This window comes from Acomys minous (assembly GCF_964271855.1).
Source record: "Acomys minous genome assembly, chromosome: 2".
In the NCBI taxonomy this organism is placed as follows: Eukaryota; Metazoa; Chordata; class Mammalia; order Rodentia; family Muridae; genus Acomys; species Acomys minous.
This window is the reverse complement of record NC_140484.1, coordinates 67,497,935-67,512,441: the sequence shown is the minus strand read 5'-3', so window position 1 is coordinate 67,512,441 and position 14,507 is coordinate 67,497,935. Positions and strand designations below refer to the sequence as shown.

At 40.4% G+C, this 14,507-nt stretch overlaps 1 protein-coding gene across 1 annotated transcript in view; it reads left to right on the top strand.

Annotated features, from left to right (window-relative positions):
* Positions 1-14,507, top strand: part of ACADSB (acyl-CoA dehydrogenase short/branched chain) — a 49,256-nt gene that overhangs the window by 31,304 nt on the left and 3,445 nt on the right. The window contains exons 4-9 of the mRNA XM_084770523.1: positions 865-1,071; positions 2,390-2,560; positions 3,726-3,851; positions 5,632-5,724; positions 8,784-8,873; positions 12,835-12,972. Of these exons, the coding sequence (XP_084626649.1) occupies positions 865-1,071; positions 2,390-2,560; positions 3,726-3,851; positions 5,632-5,724; positions 8,784-8,873; positions 12,835-12,972 (825 nt within the window). The remainder of the gene's footprint in view (positions 1-864; positions 1,072-2,389; positions 2,561-3,725; positions 3,852-5,631; positions 5,725-8,783; positions 8,874-12,834; positions 12,973-14,507) is intronic.

The following is a 14,507-nucleotide window of genomic DNA, read 5'->3' as shown; positions in this document are numbered from 1 at the left end:
CTGTACTAGGAGAGCCCTGGGTAAAGGAAGCATCACCCTTTTTGCTATCAGATCTGGGTCTTGAGCCACTTGTATATGTCATGTCCTTTCCTAAAATAAGGACAATTAAGTATAGAGCAGTACTAAGGACATTTCATGTCTCAGACTTAGGCATTGAATCAAATGGCCACCTAAAGATGTTGCCCAGCATTTACTGTTGTGTATCAGCACCTCTGACTTGTTGGGTGTATCACTCAAACACTACCAGATGTTGTCTGCTAATCATCTTGGACTTGCTAAAATGGCCCAAAATGGATGGTCATTCAGTCGTTATCTCTGCTGAAAAGATGGAGTAGGAAGGCCTGCTTAGACATGCTGACTAGGACTGTAGACATGTTGGTTATTTTCATATGTTCACTTATTATATCAAACCAGTATAGTATACCAAAACATCATATGCAGCTCTTAGTACAAAAGGCCATGCTTAAATTTCCTTATCCCATTTGTTTATGCTTCAAAGTATCTTGTGTCTTTCTTTGTTATCTGAGGCCCAAAGTGGGAAAAAAAGAATACATCTAACATAAATTCATCCTTCTCAAAAAAAGGGGAAAAAAAGGAAAAGCAAACAAACAAATAAACAAAACCATAGTGTTTATAACAAAATAGCTATATCAAATTAAAATGTACATAAGATTTTAAAATTCCGAGTACACATAGTGGGCTGTAGCTGTACCTTGGGTGGTAATAAAGTGCTTACCTAGCAGAAGAAGCCCAAGGTCATACATGTGTTTACCATTTATTTTTGAATATTTACTTGCCGAAAGCCTCCTGGTATAAATAGCTTTCTTCCTCTGTCTCTTCTTTCCTCGTCTGTCTTTGCTTTAGCTGATGGGCATTGATATTGATACAAAATATGGAGGAACAGGAGCTTCCTTTTTCTGCTCTGTCCTGGTGATTGAGGAACTAGCCATGGTGGATGCCTCTGTGGCTCTCCTGTGCGACATCCAGAACACGATAGTTAACAACCTGTTTCGAAAACATGGTACAGAAGAACAGAAGGCCACCTATTTGCCTAAGCTGGCTACAGAAAAAGTGAGTTGAAGTGACTTGTTGCAATGGATTGGGTCTAAGTTTACAATATTTTCGGGAGAAAAGGAACTGCAGCACTGACTTTAATTATCCAAGACCACAAAACAGCACCATCAATCAACCAAGCAATGCTCAATAAATTACTGCTACCAGAAAAAACACATTCTACCTCTCATTTGTCATGTGGAAATTTAAGAAATAATCATCAGACAATTATTTTTAGCCAGGCATGGCAGTGTATGCTTGTAATCCTAGTACTCAGGGGCTGAGGCAGGGGGATAGAAACTTCCAGGCCAGTCTGGGATGTATAGTGAGGCCCTGTCTCAAAAAACAAACAAACAAACAAACAAACAAACAGACAAACAGCACTTTTTGGGTTTTGTTTCGTTTTGTTTGTTTTGTTTTTGCTTGGTTTGGTTTGGTTTTTTTCAAGACAGGGTTTCTCTCCATAGCCTGGCTGTCTGGAACCCGCTTTGTAGACCAGACTGGCCTCAAACTCAATCTGTCTTTGCCTCCCTCTCCTGGCATCAAAGGTATGCACAACCATCCAGTAAAACAACAGTACTTTTATCTCAGCTCATTTTCCAATATCTTTGTTGAGATCACGTTCTGCTAGAATTAAATAAATTTAAGATGTGTTATTTTGTTGTTGTTGTTGTTGTTGTTTTTCTGGCTTCAGACTGGCACCTCCTGCATCATCAACTTGAATTCGAGATGGCTGGTGGCTCTAACTGTGCCATTGGGAAGTCTTGATGAATGTAGACCAGGAAATGCCACACAGAAAGCATGTGTTCCTAAAGCCTTATTTAATTCAGATAAATAGTAAAGGCGCTTTGGGGAAATAATAATCACAATTCTATTTTAATAGATATAAGCTTTTTTTAAATACAGGATCTCACTTGGCTGGTCTGTAACTTGCTATATAGACCAGGTTGGCCTCTAGCTCACAGAGGTCTGCCTTTGCCTCCTGGGTGCTGGATTAAAAGGCGTGCACCACCATGCCCAGCCCAATATATAGATTTTTTTTTTAAAAAGTAACTAAAGGTTTGATTTACAAATGTCCAATTTTTAAAGCTGGGCAGTGGCAACATATGCCAAGGTCCCAGCATTTGGGAAGCAGAGGCTAGTGGATTTCTGAATTCAAGGCCAGCCTCTCTATAGACTGAGTTCCTAGGACAGCCAGCTCTACACAGAGAAACTCTGTCTAAAAACAAAAGAACAAAAAAACAAACATACAAGCAAAACCCCCACAAATGCCCATTTTTCTCCATGACTTGTTATACAAAAAATAAATATAAATATTTTTCCCTCATATGTATAGTTAGGGAGTTTCTGCCTTTCTGAATCTGGAGCTGGGAGTGACTCTTTTGCTTTGAAAACAAGAGCTGATAAAAATGGAAATTACTACATCATCAATGGGTCGAAGATGTGGATTAGCAATGCTGAACATGCAGAGCTCTTCCTGGTTTTTGCAAATGTAGACCCCTCCTCGGTAAGTTTAAGGAAAAAATTTCTTTCCTCCCTCTATCTTTTCTCTCTCTCTTTTTTTCTTCCTTCACTTCCTTTTTCCTTGTTCTGTGAGAATTGAATGATCATTTTTTCACTCTTATTCACCTAAAACAACTGTTGCTGACATAATTATTAATTAGATAGAGAACAACTTATTACTTCTCTTCTAATATCCTAATTAAAAAATAATTCCTTTATTTTTATTTTATGTACATTGGTGTTTTGACTGCATGTATTTCTGTGTAAAGGTTTCAGATTCCCTGGAACAGGAGCTATAGAGCATTGTGAGCTGCCATGTGGGTGCTGGGAATTGAACCCAGGTCCTTTGGAAGAGCAGCTAGTGCTCTTATTCACTGAGCCATTGCTCCAGACCCTCATATCCTAAGCTTCAATTGGGCAGAAGTTTAATTTTTCTGTATAATAATGAAGGATTTAAGTGTTTGTAAAATACATTTGCCCCATGCCAGGCAAGGTGGTGCACCCTTTAAGTGTACTCAGCACTTGGGAAGTGGAGGCAGGATGATCTCAGTGAGCCAAACTTGAGTCCTCTACAAGAGCGGTATTGCTCTTAACTACTGAATCCTCTCTCCAGTCCCCCAGCTCTTCTTGAGGCAATGCCAGTCACTGGAACCTGGGCGTCACTGCTAAAGCTTGGCTGACTGGCCAGCAAGCCCCAAGGGCGCACCTCTCTCTGACCCCCCAGCACTGGCATTACAAGCACATGCCCGGAACCTGACTTGTTACATGGGTTCCTGGGCGCCAACACACATGCTCGAGTTTTCAGAGCAGCGCTTTCCCAGCTGAGCCGTCTCTCCAGCCCTGTAACTTTCTTTTTACCTTTGAAGTCTTTATATATTTTTTAACTTAATTAATTTATTTATATTTATTGTTTATGCGTGTGCTTTGCCTGCATGTGTGTTTATGAATCGCAGGCATGTCTGATGCTCATGGAAGCCAGTAGAGGGAGCTAGATTTCATGAAACTACAGTCTAGGTACTGGAAACCAAACTCTGGTCCTCTGGAAGGGTAGCAAGTACTCTTAACTGCTGAGCCATCTCTGTCTGTAACCCCTTAGTTTTCTTACTTTGAACTCTTTATAAATAGGGGATTTTAAAGCCTAAATGATAATCACATTTAATTTTTTTTAGGGATACAGAGGCATCACCTGCTTCTTGGTAGACCGAGATACAGAAGGTTTTCATATTGGGAAAACAGAGAAGAAAATGGGGATCAGAGCTTCTTCCACCTGCCAGCTAACATTTGAAAATGTGAAGGTAGGTATTCTAGAATAACCCTGACCAAAGGCATTTTTCACAAGAGTTGAGACCCAAAGTGGAAACTTTTCTCTTCAGCCTTTGATCTGGACAGCAAATGTCAGATGTGAAAATCTCAATCATTATTATTTTTTATATAACCTACATACTTCTGAAACATGTATATTTTATGAACTTGGCACTTGTGAACTAAACATCTGTGAACTTGAGAAGGAATTCTGAGGTCTGTTCACCAATGGCCACAAGATGGGGGTGTTGCTCAGTGAAAGTTGAAAGTAGCCAGGCAACACTCTATAAAACCAAGATCTTCCTCCAGGAAGCTGAAGCTGAGCTAGAGCCTGGCTTAGGCAAGCTGGGTCATCACAGATGCTCCCATATCTTTGTGGGCACATGTATCTGGAGGTACTGAGATGTCTTTACAGACGTCTTTGGGTCTCCTCCCTTCTTCCTACTTTCCCTTATCCTCTGTTCTTCCCTGCTCTCACTCCTAACTAAAACAAAGTATTTCCTATTGTTCCTACTATTGATTATTGAGGATATTTTGCTGTATGTAATGAAGATTGGTGTGTGCGCACGCGTGCACCCACGTTTGCATGAGCCACATGTGTAGAAAGAGTATAGGACCCCTTAGAACTGGAATCACAGACATTCGTGAGCAGCCATATGAGCCATATGGGTTCTGGGAGGAAAGCCTGGATCCTCTGAACGAGCAGCCAGTCCTCTTAGCCACTGAACCACCTCTCCACTTCTACTGTTCACTTTTTATAATACAGCTTGCTTTCTCCTTCCTCCTCTCCTGCTAGGTGGAATACTGTGCACACTCACACATGTGCACTCACACATATGCACTCACACACCTCAGTAGACTCTTCTAAAAATGAATCATCTCAGCAGAAGAACAGTTTATTACTCTTGCTTTTGAAAATACTTTGTTTTGTAGTATCTAATAAATTATCTCAAGACTGTTAACATACAAATAAGAATTGGAAGTACATTATTATTCACTTATGTTATTAACAAATTATATGATATTCCCTTTTTTCATTCTAATTTTTTGTTTTGTTGTTGTTTAAACATTTTATTTATTTATTTTATGTATATGAGTACTCTATCTGCATGTACACTTGAATACCAGCAGACAGCATTAGAGGTTGCTGGGAATTGAACTCAGGATCTCTGGAAGACCAGACAGTGCGCTTAACTGTTGAGCCATCTGTCCAGCTCTGACATTCCCTTTTTAAAAATTCATTCGTTCATTAAGTAGACTGTGCTTAGGCTCAGGAGGATGCAAGAATGAGCAACACAGGCTTGGAGAGAATAGTGAGGAGATACAAAGATGTCAGCAGGGAATCAAACTGGAGTTTGCGATGCTTTCCCCCTTAATTTGTTTTAGATTTATTAATTTTGTTTTCTGTGTGTGAGGGTTTTGCCTGAATGCATGCATGTGTACCACATGTGTGCCTGGTGCCTGTAGAAGTCAGAAGATGATGTCAGATCGCCTGAAACGGGAGTATAGATGGTTCTGAGCCATCATGTAGGAGTTGAACTTGGGACCTGTGGGGAAAACGAGTGCTTTTAACCACTGAGCCATCTCCGCAGCTTCTCTCATTGAAGTTTACTCAATGCTGTAATATAGTAATATCACACAAGTTGGGACACATGCACACACATACACACATATATCCCAGCATGTATGCATAATTACATGTTGTTTGTATTTAGAATCAAAATAAATTGTGTAAATCTAAATTTAGAAGTAAGTAAACATTTGTATTTCCAGGTCCCAGAAACCAGTATTTTGGGAGATGTTGGCCATGGCTATAAGTATGCCATAGGAAGTCTTAATGAAGGCAGAATAGGCATTGCTGCACAGGTAAGTCAGAGCTTAGCTCTTTCACATTTTGAGCCAATTAAAAAAAAAAAGAATTGCAATAAAGAGTATCTAGAAGCTTTAGAACACAAGGTGGCACCCTCTCCTTGCACGTGGGAAAGAGTGGCATCCAATGATTCTTCTCAAACTCTACTTTGGTCAATTATGTAAGTGTCCAGGAGATCAAACAATGGCTTAGTAACAGCTGTTTTCTGCTTTGAGAGCATTAAAGTATTATCTAGTACCTTGACCAGTAACTGCCAAATATTGTACATATTAAATATGGCGTCTGTCTTTTATTAACTTTTCAAAATTTGACATTCATTCTTTTAGAAATTTTTAAAATTAAGAATGTTGTTCTTCTTGCTGTATGTTGTTTATCATATATGTGTGTAATAATATAAATGTATATGTAAAAATAAATTAGTTAATTTTAAAAGAACAATCATTCTATTATATAAGGATGCAAATTATATTATGTAAGTATCACATATATGTAAGTATCCATATATTATATAAGTATCTATATATCCATATATATCCATATTCTATTATGTATGCATCCATATATATATAAGTATCCATATATGTCCCTAATATATATTATATATTATATCATACCTCTTTATATATGTGTGTATGATGTATGTATACGTGTACATGTATGTGTTGTTCTGATTACTCTTTCCCCCGTCTCTCTAATCTCCTTCCCATCCTTAGCAACACCACAACCCCTGCATGCTAGCAGATTCAGATTCATGACTATTGGTTTTGTTTAGTGATGCATTTCCAGGGCCATCTCCATGAGCTCTGGCTTGGGACTGTGCACTGGAGCCTGGTGGAGTCAATGGGTACACAACTGATGGCAATGACTTACCCCCCATCCAAAATCTGTCAGTAGCAGGCAATTCAACAGTGAGGGCTGGGGCCCCCTAAGCCCTACCTGGACCTATCAATAATCAGATATCTATTTGTTTTTAACCAGTATCTGAGACCTACTAACTTAAAATTTTTAGATTCCGATACAAATTACATCTGCTAGCTGTTGAAATAGTTAAATGTTGAATGAAAAACTCCATTTTTTTTCCTACTGTTTTTTTTACTATCTTCACACAATGTGTTTTTTTCTGGGGAGGGGGGTTGCTGAGGATTGAATCCAGGCCCCCAAACATGCTAAGCATCTACTCTACCTCTGAGCTACACCCTCACCCTAACAAACTATTCTTAGACCAGGATTCAACTTCGGTTTCTAACAAAGCTAGAAAGAGTCCTGGCATACTGTTAGTTTTAAAGGTGTGCTTGTTGTGTGACTTCATGGGTGCAGCATGAGAGCTCCTGTGTGAGGCCTTGTGGCTCCGAGACATAAACTATAGATGGTGTGGCCATGAAGTCCATGAAGTCCATGACATGGGCTTTATTGTAGTTACTCCACATCATCTTATAACCCAGTGAAGTGTTAAGAGCAGGCGCTACTGTGTCTCAGGAGGCACTTGTAGAGGAAAAGGTGCATGCAGCAGTGAGCTGGGGTCACTGTTCCTCAAAACCTTGCAGCTGCAGAGAATTTATTTCTTCACTGTTTACAACGGAAACATTTTACCAAGGTAGAAAAGCATGTTTCTATTCACGGTTGATCATCTCAGCGTTTAAGCCAACGGTGTTGGCGCGTGCCTGTGATCTCAGAGGCTTTAGGTAGAAGGGTTGAGAGCTTAAGGATACCAAGTTCAAGGCCAGTGTTGCTACCTAGTAAAACCTACCTAAAAAACAAAAGCAGGGCCTGGAGGGTGAGCTCAGCAGTCAAGAGCACTGGCTGCTCTTCTGGAGAACCCAGGTTTGATTCCTGGCTCCCACAAGGTGGCTCACAAGCAGCTGTACCTCCAATCCCAGGGCATCCAGTGCCCTCTTCTGGCCTCTACAGGTCCTGCATGCACATGCTGCACAGACATCCATGCAAGTAAAACACTCATTCACATTAAAAAATAATAATAATGAAAAGAAAAAAAATTAAAAGCCAAAATCAAGCTTCACATCAATAGAGGTCTACCTGCTGGGAGATGGCATCATCCATAACCACAGAACCTGCTGCCTCATTCTCATTCATGGTTTGTTGGGGCATTGACCCCCTAATTTTGGATATAATCTTATGCTTTCCAGAGAATACTAAATAAAGGCTGAAAAAAAATGTGAATGAACACTAATGAAATATTGATGTTTGTGAGCATCCCCCCCACAAAGCTTTAACTATTGATTTTTTTTCTTTTCTTAAAACCTATGTAATTTCACATAATTAGATAGTGATTTACTAGCTACCTAATGTTGAAGTTTAGAAGCCATTTTTAAGCCCAGATCGTTCAATAGATATGGAAATTGGTTAGCAATGAGACAGTTCAGCGAAAATTGTTAATACGTCTTGACTTGTTCTTCAAGTGTGTACATTAGTGTTTTTACCAGATTCTTTTGTCAGTTGTCTGAAGCCCAGTTAAGTCACCCAAGGAGGTTTTTTTAAATGGTGATGCTTAGACCACACTTCCCCATCCCCTTCCTCCCATTCAGTGGTAGAGTGTTTGTCTAGCATGATTGACAGCATGGCTTTCCCCCTCTTCAGAAAGCAAAACAAACAAACAAACAAACAAACAAAGCAAGGAAGTGACTTTCCTTATTTGACTCTGAGGACTGGAGAGACAGTCTGCAATCTTGAGTCGGTTCAGGGCTAAGCTCACTTCATGCCTGGAGAATCAGAGCTGAGTGAGGAGGTTCTCTGGGCAGTGTCCTGTTCAATAAGGATAGCTATAGTCAGAATTTGCCTCTGTGCTCATATTAAATACACTCACAGCTCCATATGTGCAATCAGTCCACGCTGTCTCCAGATGATCAGACACAATGGGTAAAGGTATGTATTGAATGCCCAGTGCACCTCCATGCTCTAAGCTCCCCTCCTGCCTGCCTCATGATTCAGTCTTCCTGGGAAAGGAATTTGCAATTTGGGTAACTAAAGGCATACACTTGTAATAAAATACATTCTGATCTTTTGTTGTTGTTTCCCCCCCCCCCTCTCTTTTAAACAGATGCTAGGACTGGCCCAAGGATGTTTTGACTACACTATTCCATACATTAAAGAAAGGATACAGTTTGGCAAACGGCTATTTGATTTTCAGGTGTATATAAATTAAACTTTCTCTGTTGTCTTGGACTTTCAAACTCGCCCTGTGTTGAAAGCCATGGAGAGGGGTCCCCCAAGGACATTTTATTGGGAGGAGAAAAAGTCTCATGGGATACACTGTGGCCACCTTAATTTCTTTCCAAGGGCAGAACTGTAGTCCTGGTGGCCTCCTGTTGTATGTTCGGATGTATTACTGGGCATTGGAGAGCTGTCTTCTCACTGCCTCGGAAGTCCACGCTTCTTCTGGGTTCACACCCCAATTCTCCCGTGTGCACGTTCATACGACTTTATCTGAATGCCTGGCATAACAAGTGTTTCAGGCTTCAGATGTTTTCAGGGTTTGGGACATTTTTGTCGCCATGGTAAGATACCCTGGGGATGTGACATAAATCTACCAATTCATTTATATTCTATACATTCCATAGACATATAAGGCAAGAGGTAATTTTATACAATACCTCTAATTATTTTATATATAAAGCAAAATGTCATGGGTTGAACTTTCTACTCATGGTACCATCTAAAACTCAAAAAGTTGTAGACTTTGGATTTCAGATTAGAAATGTGTACCCTTACTAGCCACAGCTCCTGTCATCATCTCCATCCCACACAAGAGAAACTGGGGCACATAGAAGGTGGGTTCCCAAAGTCTTGTAGCTGATATATTTTTCTTAGTCTCTAGTCTAATTTTTAGATCAGTATTCTATGGTACTGTCTCAAAGCCAGCCCCCAGATAGATGGAAGCAAGAAAGGCAAACAGTGAGACAGGTTTTGCTTTTCTGTAAGCTAGGAGTCAGTTTATAGTTACTCAGAGTCAGGTAAACTACTGAGTATAGTGATGGTGGCATTTGTAGAGACTGTTGAGGTGTGTTTTTTTTTTAAGGTAGAAATTTGACGTTAAGAAATTGGTCGTGCCAGGCATGGTAGTACATGCCTTTAATCCCAGCCCTCAGGAGACAGAGGCATGTGGGTCTCTGAGTTTGAGGCCATCCTGGTCCACATAGTGAGTTCCAGGACTGCCAGGGCTATGGAGAGACCCTGTCTCAAAACAAACAAATGAATGAACAAACAAACAAACAAAGCAGGGGGGAACAAAAAAGGAAATTTGATCATTAACTCCTTTGGTGAGAGTCAGTAGGGCTATATCTCACTATCTTCTCACCAAAATGACTTTTTTTTCACCTGGCTGTGTCAATAGCATCCTTGTCATCTCTAGACTTCAAAGCTTTAAGGACAGGCCCAGGCAGTTCATCCTTACATCTCTCAGTGGATTATTCAGCATAGATTTGCTCATGTGCTGCATGCAATACCTTGTGTTTACAATGCACGCAGGGGATCTATAACTATCATGAGTTGTTTTAAGTTTTGTTTTATTTTGAGAGGGGGGTGGTCTCTTTTTTTCAAGGTAGAGGCATACCACTGTTACCTTTTTGTCTCCCTTGGTACTTCATGTGGTCACTGAATAAACTACACCATGGTGACTATTTAATTGACCCAAAGATATTTTGTAAAAATGATTAGAATCTCTGAATACCACACAAAAAGCATAAGAACCTATATAACAATGATTTTGGCATAAAGCAGGCAAATTGACTAAGAGGCAAATACAGAAAGCCCAGCAACAGACACGTGCATGTATGCAGACTGATACATGGTAGAAACAACCTCATAGGCCACAAAATGAGAGTACCCTCTCCATGTGGAAAAAATGAAGTTATCTTTTCTTCTTACAACAGATAGAATTCAGATCCATCAAAGAAATCATGTAAAAAGCAAGCCTATTTTTAGAAGGAAATGGGAGACTATGTTTATGATATTAAGGTAAGAAGGGATTTCATAAGAAAGACTGGGCATAAAGGAAAGAATCAAGGAGTTTTCCACGCAGAATGGTACACGCTTATAACATGAGCATGAAGAAGGCTTAGGCAGGAAGATTAACAGTTCAGGACCAGCTTTGGATACATAGCAAGTAGAAAGCCAACCAGCAGCCAGGACTGTATACCAAGGCACTACCAGAAGAAGGATGAGTAGGAAGAGAAGGAGGAGGAGGAGGAGGAGGAGAAGGAAGAGGAGGAGGAAAGAAAAAAGGGAAAAGAAAAAGAAAGAAAAGATCAGCAGAAAATTGACTACCAAATTTATCTTCCTCAAAAAAAAGATGTCATAAGTGAGCTGGGCTGGAGGTATAGCTTAGTGGTAGAGCGCCTGCCTAGAGTGTAGCATAAGACCCTGAGTTCAATACCCATAACACAGAAAGAGGTGGTGTAAGTGAAAAGGCATGTTGTGGCAGGGAGATAATTACTCTTTGCATACGTTTGCAGGTGTTCCATTTGTTGTGATGCTTCATAACTTACATATCTAGGTAGGCTTTGTACATATCAAAATAATGTAAATATCAAATGTCACAGAAATAAAAGAATCTTTCGGATATTTACAAACAGCCCCGACCCCACAGTTTTCCCTGTTTTCATTTAGAAAAATAAGGCTTTTCATTAATGGGATTTTATTAAGTAATTGCTTCAGCTGAGGCTGTCTTAATCTTCATCACATATTATTTAATTAACTACTCTTGTTAGACTCAAATAATGAAAACAAGAAATTCTGGCTATAATGTTCAATGATTTGCCTCCCATTGCTCAACAGAAACTAGCATATAGTAAATGCTTAAATGGTGGATAGGTTACACATAAGAAACAGTCCAGTCTGTAATAAACATGGAGGCTATATTTTCACCAAATCAGGTTTTCTGGGTTTACTTTTGTTTTGTTTGCTTTGGTTTTTTGTTTTTGTTTGTTTGTTTGTTTAAGACAGGGTCTCAATATGTAGCCTAGGCTGAACGTGAACTTGCAGCAATTCCTCGTTTCCAAGTCTCAAATACTGGGATTACAAGTATGTTCCTCAATGGTTGAACCAAAGCTTAGCAGACTGTTTATCACAGTCTCAGGCAGTTTACATCCGTAGTCTCTCTAAGTCATTTTATGCATTGGCAGGCACTTAGTGGCACCTCATCACCAGATAAAATGTCAGGGTGATAGCAACTTTTTAATATGCTTTTAAAAGTTATTCTTTAAAAATAGAATAAATTGGGGCTGGAGATATGGGTTAGTACTTGCTGGGCTATCTTAGAGACCTGAGCTCTGATAAAAGCTGAGTGAGGCTGAGGTGGCATTGCCGGGCCAGGGCATCATAGCCCAGAGACTCACTAGCCGGCGGCTGAAAGGGTGAGCACTAGGTTCAGTGAGATCCCTGTCTCAGAAAAAAATAACAGAGAGCAGTAGAGGAAGATAAGAGACAGTTTTCTCTGCCTCCAGGGGAGCACACATGGGCAATTGCATACATACTTACATACATACATATGTACATACACACATACATATGTACATACATACATACACATGCATGTGCACATGCACACACACAATAAACAAACTAAAACATTATAAAGTAGCTTCTATTCTTGAACAATGGCATAGACTCACATTAATAAGTTAGTTGAAGGAAGAAAATTGGTGCTTCAAATATTCTTTCATCACTTTACAGCTAGCAACTTTTAATGTGTTGAGGTCATGTTCAAAAATCAAATGTTTCTTGATTCAATGAAGCAAAAATGGGAAAGTTTTGTTTTGCTGGAATTTAGTGTATGCCCAATTTTTATCATAAACAGAAATAGTTATTAAACATGAGAGTCAAGGTTTTAAAGCCTAACTTTTTGATGACGCTATTTAAAATGTTAACAAGCTGTGAAGGATCACATGAGTTTTGAAGGTTTTCAAAAAAGCTCCCATAATACCTCTAGTGTATTATTTCACTTTAGATCGCAGATTTAAGGCATTTAAAAGGAGTTAATTTGATTCTTTTGGGGTGTATTTTGAGTCTGAGAGTTGCGTATCTTGTTTGCAGTTAGAAGTAAACTGAGGTTTGCAAATTGTCATTGTCTAACATGGGTTTCGACGTTACAGGGACTCCAACACCAAGTGGCTCAGGTGGCCACCCAGCTGGAAGCTGCACGGTTACTGACCTACAATGCTGCTAGGCTTGTAGAAGCCGGAAGGCCGTTCATAAAAGAAGCATCTATGGCCAAATATTATGCATCAGAGGTAAAATAGAAGGAGTTATTCAGCCTCATTTTTCATACATGAGACTGTTAGTCTTTCACTTGGGAATACTGATTAAGCTTAGGTTATCCCCAAGGAAGAGAATGCACACCTTCCACTTCCTACAGTGAAAGAGTAAAGGTAAAGAGTAAGAGTAAAGCTCCGCGGGAAGATATATTATTTCTGGGGTGTCTCCGCGTTTTCAAGAATGGCCCGTTCAGGTTGCAACACACACCCCAAGTGTATAGAGGCCTCCTCTGAGTGATGACCTCAAGCCCATGGTTGCAAGTTGGAGTGTACCATGGAAGACATGTTTATGACAGAACCATATGAGAGTTAAAACACCAAGAAACGACGATCTACACGGTTTATACCTTCTATTCAGACATATCCATTCTCTGTGTACAGATGGCACTACGGCAAGGGAGTTGACCCACATCATGGGGCAGGTGTCTCCCAGTCTTGACGCTGTCCGACATTTTGACTTAGGAGTATCCAAACTTCTGACACTCTCATCTCAAGATATGATGAATTGCTTTCAAAGCTTTCCTGTGGCACATATAGCCCATGGGCTACAAGTTGGATACTCTGATAAATGCTCATTTATCCCTTACAGTTCCTAAAATGTGAGTCTGCCATGAGCTGGGGTCAGTGTAAAAGAGAAGAAGAAATTAGAAAGGCAAGCTGGCCTTGGAGGAGGATGAGCAGTTTGACTATCTTAATGGTGTCTCTAGGACATCTAGAGAAAGCCTAACCTCCAGAGCCTCTTTCTCCCTCCCCTTCCTGTTTCCCTCCCTCCATCTCTCCTTCCCTCCCTCTGTCTCTCTGTCTCTTTCTGTGTCTCTGTCTCTGTGTCTCTCTCTCTGTGTCTCTCTCTGTCTCTGTCTCTGTCTCTCTCTCTCTCTCCCTCTCCCTCCCTCCCTCCCTCCTTCCCTCCCTCTCTCCTTTCCCTTTGTCCCTACCTCTTGTTGCTGTGGTTAGCTTGCCTTCAGTGACTAGCTCTCCAGCATCCTTCCTCCTTTATATGCACTGTTGGGATTGCATCCTCCATCCCAAAAATAACTTTCTTATCTTGAGTCCTTACCTTAGTCCCAGCTGCAAAGCCCCTCTGTTGCCAAGTAAGACAGCATACTGAGTTTCTGGTATTAGGCTCTCTCTCTTGACCTCCTTGAGGAGCCATTACAACTGCTTGCCCTCCTCCAAGGCCACCTACATTTTTTGTCTCTTCTCTCCTCTCACTGTGACCTCATTCTCTCTGGTCCCTGAGGCCAATGGGCCCCTGCTCTCCTTAGAGCCTCTGTACATGTTGTACCTCAGCCTGTAATACCCCTAACTGGTGGTGTAGGCCTCAGCCGAGCTGTTTCCTCACAATGGCTTTCCTGACAAGCTCTTCTGCTTTCTGCAGCTTATAAAATCTGTGCCCATTGATTTAATTATCTGTCTCCAAATGACAAGGACCAAAAGGGCAGTGTATGTCTTCTCCTGCCCTCAGAAAATATTTGCTAATAAATGGTGCCTGTTGATAAGCATGTGCATAT